The sequence below is a fragment of the Chenopodium quinoa genome, unplaced genomic scaffold (assembly GCF_001683475.1).
Source record: "Chenopodium quinoa cultivar QQ74 unplaced genomic scaffold, ASM168347v1, whole genome shotgun sequence".
Classification (NCBI taxonomy): domain Eukaryota; kingdom Viridiplantae; phylum Streptophyta; class Magnoliopsida; order Caryophyllales; family Amaranthaceae; genus Chenopodium; species Chenopodium quinoa.
In genome coordinates, this window is record NW_018743391.1 from 1,056,801 (window position 1) to 1,078,135 (window position 21,335).

General features: G+C 34.3%; 1 protein-coding gene across 2 annotated transcripts; it reads left to right on the plus strand.

The window, feature by feature from the left end:
* The first annotated feature begins 8,793 nt into the window (after positions 1-8,793).
* LOC110738656 (inositol 1,3,4-trisphosphate 5/6-kinase 4-like) lies at positions 8,794-20,382 on the plus strand. 2 transcript variants are annotated; one of them, XM_021919049.1, is made up of 12 exons: positions 8,794-9,076; positions 9,938-9,973; positions 10,813-11,011; positions 11,794-11,891; positions 12,967-13,035; positions 14,188-14,384; positions 15,429-15,597; positions 17,127-17,240; positions 17,850-17,912; positions 19,288-19,433; positions 19,540-19,669; positions 20,023-20,382. In XM_021919049.1, exons 1-12 carry the CDS (start codon positions 8,942-8,944, stop codon positions 20,170-20,172), a joined length of 1,506 nt encoding a protein of 501 aa, XP_021774741.1. In that variant the 5' UTR covers positions 8,794-8,941; the 3' UTR covers positions 20,173-20,382. The 2 variants fall into 2 exon arrangements, with proteins under 2 accessions (XP_021774741.1, XP_021774742.1); XM_021919050.1 differs by having other exon boundaries at positions 15,444-15,597.
* Positions 20,383-21,335: the final 953 nt, after the last annotated feature.

A 21,335-nucleotide genomic window follows, 5' to 3' on the forward strand; every position in this document is an offset into this window, starting at 1 on the left:
TGTCATGCCATGTGTTTCCTTTTTGGCTTGAACTCTTTGGGATACTTTTAACAAGTGTTTGTACTTTCCCTTTACAAAGAACAACGGTTGTATATTGACTCTTACTCTATTAAATTAATGTTCAATGCTTCCTTATTGTATTTTATGGGTAACGTGAGTAATGAGTATGACAACTAGTATTACACACTACTCATTTATTCACGGATCTAGCATTTTAAGTGATAATCAACTCTCGTCCTTGGTAAATTTAATCTATCGATCTAAAAGTTGCAAAAATGAAAGGTGTTATCACTGTAAAATAAATTAACATTCAACATTTAGAATTAGAAATTGTTTTAGAAGCTTTGGAAATAATGTTGCAATATGTTAAAATGCACTCAAACCATGAACTAAGTAATCCAAGATATTATGCAGACGATTGAATTGTTATAGTTCTTCTCATGAAACAAACTGGAAATGGCATTGCTCACCTTGCTAATGTATGAAACCTAGGTGAATGAATACTTTAAGCTACACTATTCAATTCCTTAATGTGCTATAGAAGCGTTTGCTAAGGACCAAAAGAGGAAGTATACAACAAGCTACATGCACTAGTATACAACTCTCAACCCGTCCAATTTTGAATGCTTAGATTTTGGACAAATTTTATCTTTATCTAAATCTATGACATATTATGTGGTTTTCGCTTTATGTAAACATGTACTTATTATGCTCAATTATAACTAGGTAAAGACTTTTATGGCAAGAACAAATTATCTTCTTAATTATGTTAATAGCAAATTACACTGCAACAATGACCCATCACATGCAAACTCATCAAAATATTGACTCTTTTATAGATCACAAAATTTTCAATGCACTCGCTTAATTATAAAAAATTTCTACTAATAAATTAGTATAAAATATTAAAGCAATTCTATTATATTTGAAATTACATGTTGACATTAATCTAACAATCACAATATTGTTCCCTAAAAAAAATTGACTGTTATAAAATTAAAGAGAAAGAGGAGAAATTAGGGAGAGAATAGATCAGTCTATTTTATTCCATAGAGTGGGGATATATATATACATACAATATAACTAGGGTTTGCTTATATAATAATAAACCCTAGTTCTAGAACATTCCGGAATGATAAAGGAGGATAATGGATATCCATACAATATTTCATAACACTCCCCCTTGGATGTCCATTATCGAATAGTGTGCCTCGTTAAAACCTTATTAGGAAAAACCCTATGGATAAAAACCTAATGAAGGAAAAAGAGTACAACATTCTTCGTAATACGCTCGATATGCTGCCTCATTAAAAACTTACCATGAAAACCCAATGTGGGACAAAACCATGGTCAAGGGAAAAAGACTGCAGCGCGTATTTTCTCCCCCTGATGAATACATAGCTTGAGATCTTCTAGTGTCGCAGCAATGAATCCAATATGTTAGATATCTTCTCATATGTAGTATAATATCACTCGTTGATCTTCGATACTCCTAAACTGAAATTGCATCTTCAAGTCTTCACATAAACATGTGAAGTGTCTTCATTTCACCATACATGTGTTTATCTCTAATATCATTATTTCAATTATCTGTTTAATAAATGATTCAAAGGATAAACTTATACGGTTATGACTTCTTCTGGAAGTCGTTGATAATAAATATTGATGATCATTATTTGATCAAACATTCATTAATACGAGTAATAATTTGATGACAAAACTTCATATTATTATATCATTCTTCTCATATAAATTATAATATAACACACGTAATTATATACGCTAATCATGGTTCTTCTGGACCATAAGAAAACATTGTCACGCATAAGTGATCCATTGATATTCTTTAGACGTTTCATAATTGACACGATAGCTCTCTTGCAAATACAAATAGTAAATCTCATCAACTCTCATATGATCAAACTTCAGGTTGAGATGTTAATAATGTTGTCACGTACATAGATTTTCAAGAGTTTGATAATAATTGCACATTCAAGATATAAACTTTGTAGGGCTGGATATTACAATAGGTTGTATATAAGTTCTTCAGGAACTCTTCATAATTCATAATGTGCAATTAAATCGGTGTCATCAATAATTTCATCACAATTATAAGCCCATTGGAATATTAATCTCTTTCTAATTTTTTATCAAATTTGTAAACATATCTTACTATACTTTGAATGAACATTTACATACACCACAGTTATTGTAAGAAATTAATGCATGCAATATGAGATATGGAAAATATGATAACATATTAACAAATATACAATGAGTAATGCATCTGACAACTTCCTATATATGCAATAAATATCCATTAACTTATGACTCACACATGCACATGAAAATAAGACTCAAAATGATGCAAGACACTGTACAATGTGGATTTAAAAATCCATATTTCATTGGACTTCTGGTCCATAATAATTTTTTGATCATTATGTCGACAATAAAATGGACATATATTTCAGATCCCTTTTTCACTCGTCCATTCTATCATGCATATGCATATTATTCATCGGTTCCATTGTGTACCGGTATCATAAAATTCTTATAACGTATATTTTGCATGCTATTTTACTATGATATCTGAATGCATTTTTCATTGGTAACATCATAACTTTTCTTACATAATAGGCCATCTTTTATAATAAATCAGATATCTATACCACATATTAAGGGTATTTCTCACACTATGGTATTAATATACTATTATTATACTTTAAAATATCAACTGCACTATCTTGCCGTATATCGCATATTTATATTGTTGGAACCGATCATACAAACTACACTTCAGGTGCAGTGATTTAAAGTAAATTGACAAGATCTATCTTAATGTATGCACATAATATCATTATCACCATAATCAAAATATATCTCACTATTCCTTTAGGTGGGTCATAACGGTATACAAATCAAATCATAGATGTGCAACATATGTTGATACAAAAGTTGGCATGTAACTTTACAAAGTATCATCAGAGAGATCAACTATTTATAGTATTATAATTTTGCCAACTTACTTCAATTCTTCCCCCTAAGTTGGTAAAATATATCAAATGTTGGGGCAATTATTCACCAATTTAGAATATAATTTCATGTGCATCAAATTTTATCTCGTAGGATAATCATATATATTCAACAAACAAAGTTCTATCTCTTTTGTAGAATAATGGAATTTTGTTCTCTTCTAGAGATCAATATTAATAGAGTAATAAATTGTGCAGTTGTTAATTTCTTGTTCTATTCCTTACGTGCTGACATACAATAGACCCAATCAAGAGAATTGTTATACAGATATAAACTTTCTTGTAATTTCACTAGGTGGTGATCTTCAGGATCACTAGAAACATTGATAGTAATACTAGTTACTTAAAATTTTCACATATAACTTGTACGTGGTGAGCTTTTGGTCACTTAATATTTGTCAACATAAAAATTATTCTAGTGAACTTCTGGTCACCAATTATTCAGAAAAACCAATATATTATCTCTTGAACTTTTCTTTTTACACAAACTATTAAAAATCACAATCTAAATATAGCTCAATCTCAATGTTATGTTTTGCCATTCAATTTATTTCATATATTTAACATGAGAGAGCGTCAGCACATTATTTCTTTCATATCAAATGAAACTTTAGGTTTTCATAACGGGAATTTATTAAACCCCGGATGGCCTAATTTTTAATTATCACATCCATTAATCACTTTTCCTTTAGTAAGTATTTAAATTATGGTCAGTTTTATAATACTGGTGATCACCTTATTAAAGATACTTTATGCATGGTCGTGATATAAATACACCAATGTGTTTCTTTCTACAACTGACAAGACAACTAACTAATACTCATACTCCGCTAGAGCATTGATTGTAATCTTGATACATGCTAATTTTTGTTGGACAACATTTTATACTCTTCTGGAGTACTTTATATAATCATAACCCTCTTTAATGTAATAGAAATGATATCTTTAGGAAATTTGTCACTTACTCATATTTGTCATTGTCAATTATTGCTCATTTCCTCTTCCAAGGATTCTTATCGTTGTAACCATTTGGATTACCACACTTTAGGTGTTCTAGTTTCAATAACAACTGATCTTGTCCTTCTAGGACATCAGTTTATATATACATTTATAGCTAGTATATAAGTAATGACATTTATTCATATCCATCTTCAGATGGTATCATTCTAAATATTTGATTATCATGTGGCCACCTCTATTAAGAAATAAATCATAGATATTTAGGCTAGTGTATGTACCAAACTGATATCAACATATTTAATTATTCATGTGCAAGGATTACATAAAAGCAATGGAATAAACACTGTCTTCCCCTAATCCTTACATATGGGGTATACAAATAGTCCAACAATCTTTATATCTCTTGGTCTTTTTAAGCCATAAATTCTTTAGCAATACAAGTATCAAACAAAACAAAACTATTCTTTTCCTCTTGCCCAATTATATGAATCTTTATATTAAAAATTCTCAAAATTAAAGTATGGGCATAATGAATACATTTTTTTTTTGTGAAACGCTAAACATCGCCCGCAAATTACCATATAAAGCCCACAAATATGATTTGGTGTGACCATTATGCCATGCTAAAAAATTTCTTTAACTTAATCACTATTTCTTGTTCAAATAGATATTTTTCATATATAATCAAGAAACTATAATGCAAATATACTTGTTAGCCTATTAATTCCATAAATTCCTATTCACTTCTGGGAGTGAGTAAACCAAGTACTATATGAATCATCAATTCTCACCTTGAGTTTGGTTTTCATATAGAATATTACACAAAATCTTTTATATATTCTCTTATGACATTGTGCTTATAAAACCACATTAGTATTGGGAATGGTAGATAATTTAAGCAACATACTTTACAAACTAATAGTAATTTAAAGGCATATACATATCTTCATGTTATTTTGGAGAGTTTTTTACCCTTCATAATTAAAGAGCTTCAGAACCATATAAAGAAAATTACCTTCCTAATTATGACTCTTTATTTTATTTTAATAAATTGTACTATTTGATACTTTGCTACACAACTTGACTGGTTCACTATATTCTACCAAAGACAGTATTAACATGATACAATAATCACTTGATTCAATCAAGATAGTTTAGACTCGTAAAGTTAAATATGTAACACAATTAATATCCACATTTACATATTCCACGACTAATACAAGTTTATTTCATTGTACTAGAAAACTAGCATATATGCTTTAAATAAGGAGGAAGTTTTTAAGATAATTATTGAACCTATAAAAGAGAATAATAATGGATACTCTGTTAGGCTGTTAACATTTTGCAACCTCTTCGGCGCATGCAAGGTACCAAATTGTGTTCTTCATGCATATAATTAAGAAGTTTAGACAAACTATTTAATCATTTATTTTGATAAAAGCAAGAATCAGTAACACTATATACCACAACTTCAACAAGTGGTGCATATCATATTATCATATATACTTTGCATTATGGAAAACATGTACATGTATAATAAATCAGGATATAGTTCAATCTTAACATAAAAGGTGATGAATTCATGATAAATTTCATACTAATTATTTCAGTAAATACAAAATATTTACCTTGATGATGATAGGTTTTCCTTATCTCTTAATCGGATAGGATTGATTTCCATATTGTTAAAAATTATCGTATCATAGCCAATAAAGAAAATAATAATAAATTATTATTTAATCACAATATAATTAGGTAGTATCATAAACTATAACACTGAACATAAAGATTAGCGTAGATAGTTAATTTAATCCTATTATTTATTAACAAAACGATAAAATAATGTAACCGATTTGCCGACTTGATTAGCCGGTAGGATTTTGATAAATAAGTTCAACTGATGATCAACAAATATTTCAAGAGCTTTAATGGAATTTTCCGATCATGCTATAAAATTCTATACTAATTCAAAGTCATAGTAACAAAAAAAAGGAATATTGACCAATACGATACAATGCAATACAATTATACAAATAAAAAAAATTGTGCACATGTGAATAGGATAATCACAAATTCATTATGAAATTGCTCTAATAATCATTCTTAAACAAAATAAAGCGGAAAAAGAATAAATTGCAATAGAAGTAGTATACGTTAATTTAAGTGATATTATCAAATCGATGGAAATAAAATCGAAATTATTCATATTCGCTTGTACGTAGAATTATTTACATAAAGCAATCTGAAGTATATACGTACCTTTGATTGAGATCTAAATTAAACGAGTAGTCGCCTTATCGTCCAAGGTTAATGCTTAATCGACTAAGATTAGTTTCCTGGTTATTAGAGTAGATTAACCTAATTCAATCGGGTAAATTTTGGTGCTGATAACGTGTTATAAAATTAAAGAGAAAGAGGAGAAATTAGGGAGAGAATAGATCAGTCTATTTTATTCCGGATTTTTTACGAAACTGAGCCCTATTAGCAAACTATTTACGAATATAGACGCGTGGCCAAACTATTTACGGAATTGAGCTTCTGAGGTAAAACGCTGCCTCGGTCAGCGTTTTACCTATGTTATTATTTTTTTTAAAATTTCTTATTTAGTGAAATACAAATTTTTTTTTTAAAAAAAATATGGAAATACATAAAAACGCTGCCTCAGTCAGCGTTTTTGTCTCAGGCTGTAACAGCCCTTAAAACGCTGACTGAGGCAGCGTTTCATTAATACTAGAAAACAGCTGCCTCAGTCAGCGGTTTTGCCTGGTATATTTTTCGCGCACTCACTCTTCCTCAAAACTAAAAACTCAAACTCACTCTTCTTCACGCAATAGCCTATCTTCCCCAAAGCTCTGCCGTCGCCGTCGCCGCCTGCTGACCCCATGCGACAGTTTGGACTACGACAGACTGTCCCCCAGCAGTGTGACACTAGTGCCCGGCTGCACCGCATTGACCGTCGGGGAAAGAGCGACAGGAACTGGCGGACGGAGCATGCCCAGTACATTGACTTGTGGCATCGACGGTTGGAGTTCGTCGTCACTGGTGACCTCATCCACGGCGTTATGGATCCATACGATCCATACATGGAGTGGTACATGCGGATTACACGGCGTTTCATCAACCCCAGCTACACACCGCCATCCGCACATTACCATCCATCCTTTGACGTGATCAGGGGATATGTAAGTGTATTTGATTAACTTATTTTTATCAATTTTAAATTTGTATATCATTCAACTAACTCATCCTTAATTACTGCAGGCGTTGGATATGACGGCGATGGTTGATGCACTGTCGGACGTCCTTCCAGGCATACTTGAGCCGCCCAGAGCACAGGTCGAGCGGGTGCGAGATATGGGCATGGCTACCTTGCAGAGATATAGTCACGCCTATCTCGTCCACCCCTGGGACGATCATGGCGGCCACTCTAGTCACTCACAGTTCGAGGCTGGCCAGAGTAGCTGTGGGGGTGATCCTTCGTCATTCACGGGCGCAGAGGAGTACGACATTCGCAGTTCCGCGCCCCTACGTCATCCTGATGACCCATCTTCCAGCCAGCTGACTCCGCCAGTACGCCCGAACCCATTTACCACGGTCCGTCACTACAGCCGTCGTCAAAGGCCGAGAGTGGACATACAGGATAGAGAGTCGTTACACCAAATTGATGAGTCAGAATAGGATAGAATTATCTGATTTATTTGCTGTAATGACCTTCTCTAGTTTGTTGTACATAACACTTACATTACATTATTATTTGAATAATTATTTGAATGAATTTATGTCTTGTTTGAATTTTAAATTCCTTATTTGTCCACGTTTGAATCATTTCGTTCAAAATAAATTGTGGATGTGGAGGTGGTGGATGTGGAGGAGGATGGGTGGTGGAGGTGGTGGATGTGGAGGAGGAGGGTGGTGGAGGTGTTGGAGGATGTGGAGGAGGAGGGTGGTGGTGGTGGTGGAGGATGTGGAGGAGGAGGGTGATGGTGGTGGTGGATGTGGAGGAGGAGGGTGGTGGTGGTGGTGGTGGATGTGGAGGAGGAGGGTGGTGGATGTGGTGGATTTGGAGGAGGAGGGTGATGGATATGGAGGAGGAGGGTGATGGTGGTGGTGGATGTGGAGGAGGAGGGTGGTGGATGTGGAGGAGGAGGGTGGTGGTGGTGGTGGATGTGGAGGAGGAGGGTGGTGGAGGTGGAGGAGGAGGGTGGTGGTGGTGGTGGATGTGGAGGAGGAGGGTGGTGGAGGTGGAGGAGGAGGGTGGTGGTGGTGGTGCATGTGGAGGAGGAGGGTGGTGGTGGTGGAGGAGGATGTGGAGGAGGAGGGTGGTGGAGGATGTGGAGGAGGAGGGTGGTGGTGTTGGTGGATGTGGAGAGGGTGGTGGATGTGGAAGGGGGCTGCACTGGCTGCTGTTGGGGGCCTGCTGTTGCTGCCTTCAGCCAGCAGATAAAACGCTGACTGAGGCAGCGTTTTATGCTTAGGTGTAAAACGCTGACTCAGTCAGCGTTTTTCTCTGTTATGGATACAAGAAAAACGCTGACTGAGTCAGCGTTTTACTGTATTTCCAATTTTTTTTTTTTTTTTAAATTTGTATTTCACATAATACGAAATTTTATAAAAAAAAAATAATAACCAAAGGTAAAACGCTGACCGAGGCAGCGTTTTATGTCAAAAGCTCAGTTTCGAAAATAGTTTGGCCACGCGTCAAGATTGGTAAATTGTTTGCCAATTAAGCTTACTTTCGTAAAAAATCCTTTTATTCCGTAGAGTATCCATACAATATTTCATAACATTGAGAATATTGTTGCATTTTAAAAAACTTGGTTTATGCTCATGGTCGGTCCGCCCATGAAGTTTTAGAATCTTATGTAGCGTACTAATATCCGGTCCGGTAGACTCTATTCTCTCGGTTCCGAGTACCAATTTGCAAACAACACAGGAAGAGAGAGAAAATGGGTGGTGTGCGAGCACTGATCCTGGACGCTTCAATTCTTCTTGCCGATGATTGCGATGGTAATGGCGCTCCTACTCTTCGTGCTGGTGCTGATTTCCTCTTTCGTGCTCTCCAATTTTCCCAGCTTCGAAAGGTTGTCGTCTCTTTCGTCATAGTCGTCGTCAATTTTATATTGTAGTTGTGAATTGTGTTTTTGGATGTTTTGATTTTGCTATAGTGCTGATTAGATCGATTTTAGCTCATTTTTTGATTAATCAATTGCATGCAATTGCATTTGATCATATGTGTTCAAATGCTGAATAAGTGAATATCAATTTTAGTTGAAATTACTTTTTGTTGAAAATTATGTAGTCGGTTTGTTCGTTTGGGGTTAATGGTTGCGCATATTATTTTAGGATGTACGAAAAATGTTGATGCCTTAATGTAGTAATGGTTTATTATTAGATTTTTTAATGTTAAGTTATTAATACATATAAATGATCCAATTGACTACATAAATAGTAATTTTGTGAATTTTTTTTTTAAGTTATCAAATGCGCCCGTTACAAGTCACAACTACTTTTAGACCAACATATTGGAGTTTGTAACAGCTTAATTAAAGTGTTGCAATTAATTTGGAATGGATGAAGTATTATATGAACAAATGGACAAGAAGTATAGTGTGTTGTTCTAGATGATGCCTTACAAGGGAAAAGCCGATTTGATGAATATAAGTAAACATTACATAGCGGATTAAAAGAAAAGGCTTTCTTTTTGACGAGTTATGTTAATTATGTAGGAGTGGAATGACGAGAATATGAATAGAGTGGAGATCCTTGAACTTTTATCTACTCCTGATTTTTCATTAGATTTATGTGCAGTTCATTATAATTGAAAGACATTCCTGAATTTGAAGTCCAGATTCTATACTTAAAAAGGTTTCTTGGTTTAGGTTCCGTTCTTTCCTTTTGTGTTCATACTTTAAGCAGACCATAAGATCTATTTTTTCTTGCAGGGAATTCTTTTCGGAGAGGATCTTTCAATCGATAAGGTTTGTGCATGCTTTGAACTTTTGTCTAGGATGACTATGTCTGTTTGAGTACTAATTAGCGCTTCAGAAACATGACTCTTCTACAGGTTAATCCGAAGAAATAATTAGAATTATTGTCATAAACATATGATAAACTTGTGAAACTACTTTTATATTACCTATCTGCAGTCCTTACTAGTCACACTAAATACTATTTCACTTTAATTGGTAGTAAACAAGTGCTGATACAGGTGAAAATAATCACAATTCTTGTTAGTTGTTTTTTTTTTTTTTTTTTTTTTTTTTTTTTTTTTTTTTGGCTAAAAATTAGGTATACTCTTACACAATGAATGTTCTCATATTGATCTTATAATGAATGCACATTCGTATATTTTATTACAAATTAAGACACTAAGAAAATAGAGATGAGATTTATGATGGCTTATAAGTAAAAGATGATCCTTAAAACTCGTCCTACCATGGCAGTATGGCCAAAGCAGTATTCTCCTAATCTCCTAACATAAATTATAATCTAAAGAATGATGTTTTTCTCTGTTTTGATTGCTCTGAAGAAGATTTAAACTGTAATTGGCAGAATGGGAATACTTTAGAATTAGTTTCATTCCTTGACAGTTATGCTATAGTACTGTTCACTCTTTACTTTTAAGCCTGAAGATACAATCCTTTTCAGCAGCTGTACGCATTTCAGCTTAAACTAGATGGGTATTTCATCCCAAGCAGCAGCTGTACGCATTTCAGCAGCTGTTCACTCTTATGAGTCTTATCCTCATGCTCATGTTTGACCATAGATTCTGCAGTTCTCATTCATCTATGCATATATGTTTTTCTTTGTGGTGCAGGTCAATCTTCTAGAAAAGATGTCAGAAGTTTATTCATTCGATTGTTTTAAAGTCAGTATTTCTGCCTTGGAAGTTCTTATGAATGAAATTTCTGTAGCTTGGGATGATATTCGAAAAGACATATTGTTTGTACTTCACAGTAAGAAGGTGGATGATTTTCTTAAGCTATGTGAACGTGGGGTTTTGCTAAGTATACTAGGTGAGCATACTCTCCTTTATGGTTTACAGTGTACTCCCTTTGTCCCCAAAACTTCGACCCTTTTGTGTTGATTTTGCATTTATTAAAAAAATTAAATAAAAAGAATTAAAAGCAATAAAACATGTTGGAAAGATAAACTTACATGGGGTTTGTAAAAAATTAGAGAGTTAAAGTATTAAAAATACATGAAAAAAACAAAATTTTATATGGGGAAGCTATTTTTGCACAAATATTGTTGTAAATGGTGGGTATTTTAATGCAAATGGGTCGATCATTTTGGGACTAAAATTAGGCTAAAAGGGTCGAAGTTTTGGGGACAGAGGGAGTATTATGTATATCTTGACAATGGATATTTGTTGGAAACGAGAGAGAGTTCTACCAAACAACAATTAGTGAATGTATACAAAAAGGCATAGATTTAAGCTGCTGTTACATGTGTTATGTTGTACCTCTGCTGAAAATAAGAAAACAAATGTAGTTTCATTAATTGTGAAAGGATTTGTTTTGATGAGATCATGAAAGAGCAATCTCTAGAAAATAGGAGATGAACACACATAGCTGTTCTCCAATGTCTGGCTTGGATGTCCACTTGACGCATATGATTTCCCATGTGTCTCATTATATCTCACAATTACCAAACAGCAGTTTTTTTTTTTTTTTTTTTTTTTTTTTTTGCCTTCTTATGTGAAATAAGTTGGAATGGTTGGTAAGCTGAATAGCTGATCATTGTGCATGTTGAGGTATCTTTTAGGTGGTCACAGTGTTTTCATTCTTACCTGTAGATGTTGATACTGGAGGAGATACAAACAAGCATCCAAGTGCCCATTATATCGAGAAACTGGAAGAGCTTCCTTTGACTTTGTGCCGCTTGAACAAAAAGGTTTGGCATATATAATTGCTTGGACAAGTATTAGTTTTTCCTTTCCATATAAAGGTATCATGTAGTGGTTTCGTAGGACACTGAAGTCACTTGTTAAACTATGTTCCTTTGAATACCTTTGCTTGGGCTAGTATCAGTTTCCCTTTCCATGATAATGAATTATATAGCGGTTTTATATGACATGAAAATGACTTGCTATACCATAATCCCTTGACTACCTTTGTTTGAACCTTTGTTTGAAAAACATGTAAGTCTATAGAAAATTAAATTGCATGGACTCTTGTTGGTTTGGTATTTTCTTTTAAGTCTCAACGTTGAAAGCTTCAAAGCTGCAAAGGGTAATGAATAGATAAGGTGTTTTTCTAATCTATTGGGCTTTTGTATGACGACAAAGAGAACAGTGATGGCATTTTTTAGTGTTTGGTTTCTGGCATCTTCTTTTGTTTATTCTCCACTCTTTCTTCATTTTGTTGGCAAGAATAGTTTTGGACATTATTTACTTGAAGGGTATGTATGGAAGTCATTACACCTGGTGCCTTATAGCCTCTCATTCAATAGGAAAGTAATGTTTATGTTAGGATTCTGCTATAATTCAGTGTTGGTACTTGGTAGACATTTAGTAAATAAATCATTTTAATTTCTAGTTTCTTGGTATCCCCTTGGATTTTTTCCTGCATACCTACTTCTGATTTGCAGACTTGGCAATCGGCATTGAATTTCATGCACAACTTTAAACACTTTATGTACTCCTCTCCTTTATCGTCTTCTGCCAGTTCTCTTCTATCTTCATTTCTTCCTCTGAAGACCATCTAGAATGACATCATAATACTGTTAACTAATGACAACTAAGGCTACTAGAATTTGTGTCGGCCATTTTGAGTTTTGTACTTCTGTATTTGGTCACCTGCATTTTCCAAATCCCATGATCAGCATGCTGTTTAATATTAATTATATGAAAAAAGAGGCATAATCCTATCTAGAAGTTTAGTAAAATGTATTATGTGTATTTTAATTTGGGGTTGAGGGGAAGATGAAACACTATAATGATTTACTTCTGAAAATATATTGTGAACAGGTAGCTTCAAAAGAGGCTATAACAGTTGGCTACTGTATGAAGCCCTCCCGGCAAGCAGATTTTGCTAAGGTGAGCTGTAAATTATCTGGAGATAGAGCAGTTGGTGCAACTGTATGGATTATGCTTTAAACTAATTTATATTATGATTTGTGTTGTTAATACATATACAGTAATAGATAATGAAGTGATTTGATTAAATCAAGCACTAGCAGTATGAAATCCCAAACAACAAGATCAGTATGAAAGAATTTGTGGTCTGAATATTCTCATGAATGTGAATCAATGCAACGAATATTCCTTATCTCAAGTATAAATTTAATGCTCAATTGGAAAGATGTAACCTTTTCATTACCAATCTCTTCTTAAAAGTGTTACCAACTTTAAAAACTTGTGATATTTAGTATTCCCTTTGGATTGACAGTATGATATTTTGTTCTTCATGCGCTCACTGCTGTCATTGCTTGTATTTTTAACTTTGATGAGTAGTAGTGTTTAAGATCTTACTTGGGATTGACTTATGGATTTAGTATCACTTTTCTTTTGGTTATCTTTAAATACGTTATATTGGCTATTGGTTTTCATTAAATTGTTAAAAAGTAGGAGCTATAACTTAAGAGTCTTACCAGGTGCTTAAAACACTATTGATTTTCATTTTCACCTTTAATTTGTGATATCATAATTCGTATCTGCAAACACAAAGAGAAGGGACGGAATCAATGGAGTCCTCATTCCAATAATGATCATAGCTTGTAAGACATTGCTAAAATTTTCCTTGCTTTTCCTGACCCCCTGATCTTTAGCATAGTATTTTACAAGTGTGTCCTTTGGAAAGAAAGCGGTATAAGATGTTCATCTGATGCTGTAATTTTAGTTTCATCTATCAATTTTTTGCAGCACAATGAAATCTAATTTTCAGGATGACCTATAAGATGTTCATCTGATGCTGTAATTTTAGTTTCATCTATCAATTTTTTGCAGCACAATGAAATCTAATTTTCAGGATGACCTAATCAACTTTTTATTAGTGTATTGATGACTGCCTATATTTCATAGAAACTTGTGTGCACATGACAAAGAGAATTTGATATTGTGGGGGTTATAGGTTCTATTTGGTGATTCTGAGACTGTTGGGATTGACATGCTGTGTTTTCTGCTCATATCTTTTCTGCAGATTATTTTCTCTTCCCATACTAAGTGAAGCATGTATGTTGCATTTGGCAGAGAGGTGCATTTCCACTGTGTTCAGTCCAGCATGATTTGATGTTTCTGCCCCTCAGTTACGATCTTTCCATACCATTGCAGCTGCAAGAAATTGATGTAATACTTCATAAAGCAACTGACGATATTTTATCTGTTGAGCTGAACTTGTCACTTGCCCCAAAAATTACCTACACAAATGGTATGGAAGAATTGAGAAGGTACTTTTGTTTTCTTTGAAGATGATATGACTTTTATCCCTAATAATATTTAGTTTTTTTTTGTCCTCCAACACCTCTCATCTTTTAAATACTAATTAGCCCCTTTCATGCATTACTTCTCTTAATATATTGCATGGCCAATTTCTCTAAAAGACAGGTCAGTTTTCACAAAATGGGATGTGAACTTTTTAAGCTGATTTTTGTCATAACTCACAATAATCGGAGGCGAGTTCCAGTTATGTATAGATTTCTTTTTGTTTGATTTCCCACATTTTCACCTGGCCTCTAAGCTTACCCATTAGTTTTGCAATAAATTTCTCTCTGGATGTTTGCTTTTCTGAATAATTTGATGTTGGCTTTGTCTATTTGCGAATGTTACTGCGGTGAAGGAACTCAAGGAAGTGGTATGTCTTTGGTCATTGTGCCTAGTTTATGATTTGGTAGTACCAAAGAAACTTTAGGTGAAGGAACAAATAGAAAGACAAGTTAAAGGCGCGAAGTTGGAAAATACTGTTTGATACATAAGCATATAGCAGTATGAAGTTGTGAACGACAAGGGGACATAGATCAAGTTGATAAAAATCCGAAAATTATGTCTTTTTTTTTCACTTTAACCCTAGATATTGCCTTGAGAGCTTTTGGTGGTCTAGATTCGGTTAATGAACTCGTGCAATCCATTCTATTGAGCCTTTTCAATACTTGCTACCCTTGATTGCTGGGGCCTGGGGCCAATGCACAACTTTCTACTTAATGAGAAATGACGTTGATATCTGAAACACTCTCTGTCCCGTAAAATTAAATTGATAAATTATCTTTTTTGGCTGTATCAAGAGAAGTTATACTTGTTTTATTTGCTTAAATGGTACATTAGTGAATTGATATTATGGCAGTTTTTGGTAACATCAAAGTGTTGCCAACTTTAAAAACTCTATAAATGGCAGGAGAACTTTGTTCTCAAACTTTTATTGAAGTGAAAAAGATGTGCAAAAAGATACCTTTTGGGTTCTTGACTTCAACTGTATTGCAGTTGATGTAGTTCTCTAGCATGTTGACACACAGGACCTTGCCGGATCATCCTCACTGTTGTGTTATTGATCCATTCAATAATATTTATCCTGTTTTGGATCGGCTCAAGATCCAATATCTTCTACTCGGGTTGGAGGATCTGAACAAGGAAGGCTTCTCAAAGATTAGGGGGGCCCATTTTCTCAAGGTATTATGTTGTGTTTATCTCCTGTTCTCTGAATGATCATATTGAATTAGATAGACAACAATATGAGTTAGATATAGCATTCAATTGGTCAAGGGAGTGAACATAATGCCCTCAATTTCTCAAGATATAGCATTATGTGCACCTCCGGTGCTCCAAATTATTAAGCTGAATTAAATTGTCACGCTGTCTGTTTTATGCTCAATCAATTGAGAATGGTACATATGATTCTATCTTATATGAATCCATTATTATGAAACACCTACTTTTCCTTGTGAAATCTTCTACTAAATAAAAGTTTGAGAAAGTGCTTTCATTTTTGTGGAATGAAAAGTGTATTCTAATGCATGTATTGGTTTGATTTGAAGCATTTATAGTCTTAATGTGCGATCAACTTTTTCCTATAGTAAAAGATTTACCAAAATCATCTGTCATTGTGTCAGAACCAGCCTCTGGAGCCTGGACACTCCTATATTCAAACATACTAACTGAATTAAATTAGTAGGCATTATGAGAGCTTTAAAGTTATTCCCATTCAGTCTAACAAGACACTGAGCCACTTAATTACATGAAACATAACTTACCAATTTCCTCAAACCCCCTCCACCAGGATAGCTTTTCTGAAAGCATCCCTTGCTCATTATTGAAGTGTACTTCTAGGCACTCTAGCTGTCTTCCTCTAAGACCTCTTTCAGAAATACCATAGCTAACGCTAATCACATTTCAAAGAGAGCCAAATTTGCCTCTGTAGTAGAACATCCCACAACCTTCATTTGTTCCGTGCCTAAATTGCACCATTCCCACCATACTTTTCTCCATAATTGCTGTATCAGTATTCCACAATTTTTGCATGAGAACAATCAATCATTTCCAGTTTCTAGGAATTTGGTTGTGCTATATTTTAAAATAATAATTACTGACTTGGGCTCAAGTCTTGTGGGGTGTTCTTTAGCATGTATTCAGTCGAAACTCCCTAATTTCCTCACTTGAAATTTTATATATATATTTTTAATATATTTTTAATGTGCAGCTCTTCTCTTAACTGGAATTGCCAACATCAATTGTCTGTTCTACAGTTCCTTTTTTATTTCCTCTCTTCTTTTGGCTGGAACTTGCTGTTCTGTTCTTCTATCACATATGCTTCTTTTAGTTGTGAACAATGATGTGCCCATGATCGTAGAAGCTCAAATGATTTTTACATGTCTTTGCTTTTCAAGGCCTTGGTTCTAAATTGGTTCCCCAGCTATAGCAATTATTTAACCCAAAATAATCAGATTTGAGATTTGTATACCTATACTCCGCTTTCTACTTTAAATTCTAAAATTTTTCATACTATCTTCAGTTCTTTCTTTTCCTCCCTTTCTTATTAAAAGTCATCCTAATTTTTTTGTTCTTGGCGGTTATGATATAAAAGCCTTCTCATATAGATTTATGTGATTTTGAAGTACATGCATGTAACTTACAGAATATAGTCAACTGACTTTTCTTGTTCGGGTTTGTCTAGAAAACTAAGATGTGGATTGAATATGCAGGTTGAAAGTTATAATGATCCTAGTTTGTCAGATAAGCTATTGGAGGCTAAGGTATCCCTTCCCAGCATAGTGAAACCTCAAGTTGCGTGTGGCGTATCAAGTGCTCACAGTATGGTAATAAGCTAGTTATCATCCTTTTATTCAGTATATAATTAATTCAACACATATGCACATGCACATAGGGGTACTTAAATTTGTAACCCTAAAATTTCAGAGACAGTTGCTTATAGCTCTAAAATTTAGTGTACTCATGCTTTGCATACATTTAGTTTAAGTAATTCAACACACATGCTTGTTGAGCTGTAGGCGTGGTTTCACAGACATTTAGTTTGAGTATTTTTTTTTTCGTGCAAAAATTATGTAAAATTTGCCATGATATGGTGGAAGCGATAGTTTAAGCTGGTAAAGCAAGGAGAAAAAAATTTCTTCTAGAAACTGATTCATGGTTCTTTAATTTGTTTTCCCTCTAAATTTGAGTCCAGACTAGTTTTGACCCCAAATATATTGTCAAGCTCATCACATACTATATACATACAATAATTGTGTTTTATGTGCTTATACTTAAGCTTTAAACCGTCTTTGAACAAAAGAGAGCATGCAAATTCCACTGGCAATCTGGTTTTAATTTGTAATGCTCACTGGGAGTTCATTATTGTTCTGACTCCTTTTTCTTCGATATAAAGGAGAGCTACAACTGTTCTGATCTTTATGCAAATTTCACAGGCAATTGTCTTTAGTTTAGAAGATTATAAGGAACTCCAGGTGCCACTACCAACTGTAATTCAGGTGAGAAAATTTACAACTCTTTAATTTTATTTTATTTCGCTTATCTCCTAGCGTGCCCCATTTTCTATCTTTGAGAGGAAGGATGAGGGTGTAAAGGCTAGGGAGAACAAAAATAATTCTTAATAAAGGAGTATGCCTGTTTGAATATCACTGAGAAGACTTTGAGATGACTAGGGTTTGATAATACTCAATACAAGTGGCATATGGCAATGTCAATGAGTCTTTGCATGAAGTCGTAAGAGAGTCTGTTAGGAAGTACAGTTTGAGATGCGGCATGTTCAGTGATGTGGCTTTTATTGAGCGCACATTGTTGCTGTGGCTATAAGTTATGCAATTTTAGGGTCTTGCAAAAGATTTTCCCATTAATGTAGCTGCTATGAATAATTATTTAGATTGAAGAGGTTTGAGGGTCTTGGCTCAGTGTAGTGGAGATGGTCTTTCTGACAATTGTATTAGGTAGTTGATGTTTCTTCCAGTGAGGAAAATAAGGGGCTTGATGAAAAAGGTGATCCACAGGTGCCTTTTTATGGGTAAGAGCTTATTGAAGAGTTTGCAGATAACCTTGCGGTCTTACAAGGTGCACAATTTATCTTGTTTGGATCTCTCATGTATGCTGAACTCTTGATAAGTATGGACTAAGAACAGTAGGAAACCCCTATGTAGCCAACCCTCAGTAGCTGGAGATTTCTCAAATTTCATTTGTTTCCCTTGCCTTTCATTCTTCCCTTTTCCCCCTTTATGGTGCTTACTTTCATTGCTTTCTTGCACTCCTAAGATTCCTTCTTGACCTTTTCCGCTTGTTCCTTCTATATATATGTATAGAATAATCTTTTTCAATTTCAGAAACACATCAGGAAACATCCATTATCTGATACCATTGCAGCAGCAGGAATAATCTTATTCAAAACACTTGCCCATTTTGTCTTTGATGATTATTATCATATTGTCTCTGTAGCTGGTCCAACTTTGTGGATGAGCGATATTTAATCAGTGGCTGGTGTGTTTGGATACAACTGAGCTGAGGCATTACTTGGCAATAACGTGTTTTGGATTGTCCAGATTCTTTAAATTTTTTGGAGTTTTGGTGTGTGAAGGATTGATAATGGGTTCTGTTTAGAACAGTTTATTCTATTTCTAAGTAATGAGGAGGATCAAAGCTTTGTTGATATATTATATATATATATTTGGCTCATGGACTTTACAAGGGGGTTCCCTTTATAATCTTATAAAATGTAAAGAAGTCTGCTTTGGCAAGAACTTTGCTATCTGGGTATTTTTTTTTTTTTTTTTTTTTCCATAATCATATTTCTTTTATATTATGGTACTTACTAGTGTACTTCTTTGATCTTTAAGTACAAGGCCCTTAATTATGCAGGAATATGTAGATCACTCATCCACACTATTCAAATTCTATGTCTTGGGGGAGAAAGTCTTCCATGCAGTCAAAAAGTCTACACCTAACGGAGATGTGTTGATGAAATTGTCCCAAGCAAATCAGTTAAAGCCTCTAGTGTTTGACAGGTAACTACTGCTAGTTTTTTCCATGATGCTTTCCAATTAATGAAGTTGTGTGTGAAAAGCTGATTTCCTGCAAGGCTGCAACTAACCGAGTGAATATCTTTCACAGCTTGAAGTCCCTACCCACTGCCGAAAAGAATCAGTATGGAGATGAAGCTGTTGACCTTGAGCTTGTAAAAAATGCTGCCAATTGGCTTAGGGAAAAGCTTGATCTTACCATCTTTGGCTTTGACGTAGTTGTAAGTACTGAAAAACCATGACTTTATGCTTTCCTGCTTAACTTTTAACACTAATCATACAAGTATTTAAGATAGGTAAAGTGGTGGCTGGTAGATCCCTTCATCGGGTTCATTAGGCTCTCGGCTCTCAGTCTCTCAGTCATCCACTGCTTAGTATGCTGAAAGTTGAAGTGGATAGTTGAAGTGGATATTAAATCCTGGTAGCTGAAGAGGGGGGAGTGGTATAGGAATGAAAAAGCCTTCCTTATGTTCCCTAATACTCTACTAGAGGCTTGAGGCTTGAGCCATATTTACTTTGCGCTTTCTGTATCATAATTGATTATTGATCATAATATAATTCTTGCTGTTAACAGATACAGGAAGGTACTGGAGACCATGTGATAGTGGATGTAAACTACTTGCCATCATTCAAGGAAGTATCAGATGATGTAGCAATTCCTGCATTTTGGGAAGCTATTAAAAACAAGTTTCGGGAGAGACAACAGACGATTAGCCAACCTTAGAAAGTCTATACCAAAGAAACATGAATCCTGAAATGTTTTGAGTCCTGCATTTGGTCTACCGGAGATCTCCATATAAATGGTAGACTTCTGTTAACCGACAAATCTGTAATATTTGTGCTTTTACCTTTAGTTGCACCTTGGGATGTTGGTGAATCACTTAATCTGTTGAGAAATTTTGTTTCTATAATTGGTGATTTCATGTTTGATTTATCCTGATCGCATCTCCTGCGCCATAATTTGTTGTTTGAACGTTGACAAGATTGGGATGTCCTGGTTATTTGCAAATCCCATAGCTTTGCATGAAGAAGTTTTGAATTAAGATGGCTTTATACATTAGCTGTTAAGTGTGTAACATGTATAGGATTAAACAGCAAAAACGGACCTAAAAGATAGTCAGGTCTCTACTTCCAAACTCGAAAAAATAAAAAAATCATACTTCAATTGTCCACGAGTAGTTTCATTCTTCACTCATACTTGTGTGTGTTTGCCCATCATTCTTCACTCATACTTTGGTGAAAAATACAAATCATACAATGTGCAATTTAATGAGGGAGGGTGGAACCTACTAGGCTAATTCGAAGAGAAGAAAAACACATGGGTGGGACAAATTTTCAAAGAAAGATACATAAAAGTTAGGACAGTCTTCTCTCATAACTATAATCGAAATTTTTAAACAATGAACATAAGTGTCCATAAAAGGGATACCTGGATGGATTTGCACAAGATGATCTAAAGCATGTAGTCTTATACTTCATAAACTCATTTGAATGGATGAATCATATACACCGATTGTTATAACAATATGCATACAAATGGATACAATACGTATACAGAATTCGAACAAAATATTAACATTTCAATCATAAATGTGATGATTAAATTTTATAATGTTTTTAATTTCAACTTTAGACATGTAATCGTTATTACGATAGTCAGAAGGGGAAACATATGCCTAGTGATATTAGTAATGGTGGTGAACTGGTAATGGGCAATTGGAAATTTGGATCAAGTCAATTGAGTCATGTTCGAGTGATGAGTCATTTGGTTCATGATACTATCCTAGTTCATTATAATCATTATCACCATCTTTTTAAAGCATTATAATCTATTTATTTAATTATGAAACTGACTATTAACTATTTTAAATTCAAACTGTGTCATAT

What these genes read in the sequence shown, in the direction of transcription:
- LOC110738656 (XM_021919049.1), top strand. Translation starts at nt 8,942, where the DNA reads ATGGGTGGTGTGCGAGCACTGATCCTGGACGCTTCAATTCTTCTTGCC. An exon ending in TGTGCCGCTTGAACAAAAAG is followed by an intron (nt 11,892 to 12,966) that starts GTTTGGCATATA and finishes TATTGTGAACAG; the next exon opens with GTAGCTTCAAAAGAGGCTAT. An exon ending in TATCAAGTGCTCACAGTATG is followed by an intron (nt 17,241 to 17,849) that starts GTAATAAGCTAG and finishes CAAATTTCACAG; the next exon opens with GCAATTGTCTTTAGTTTAGA.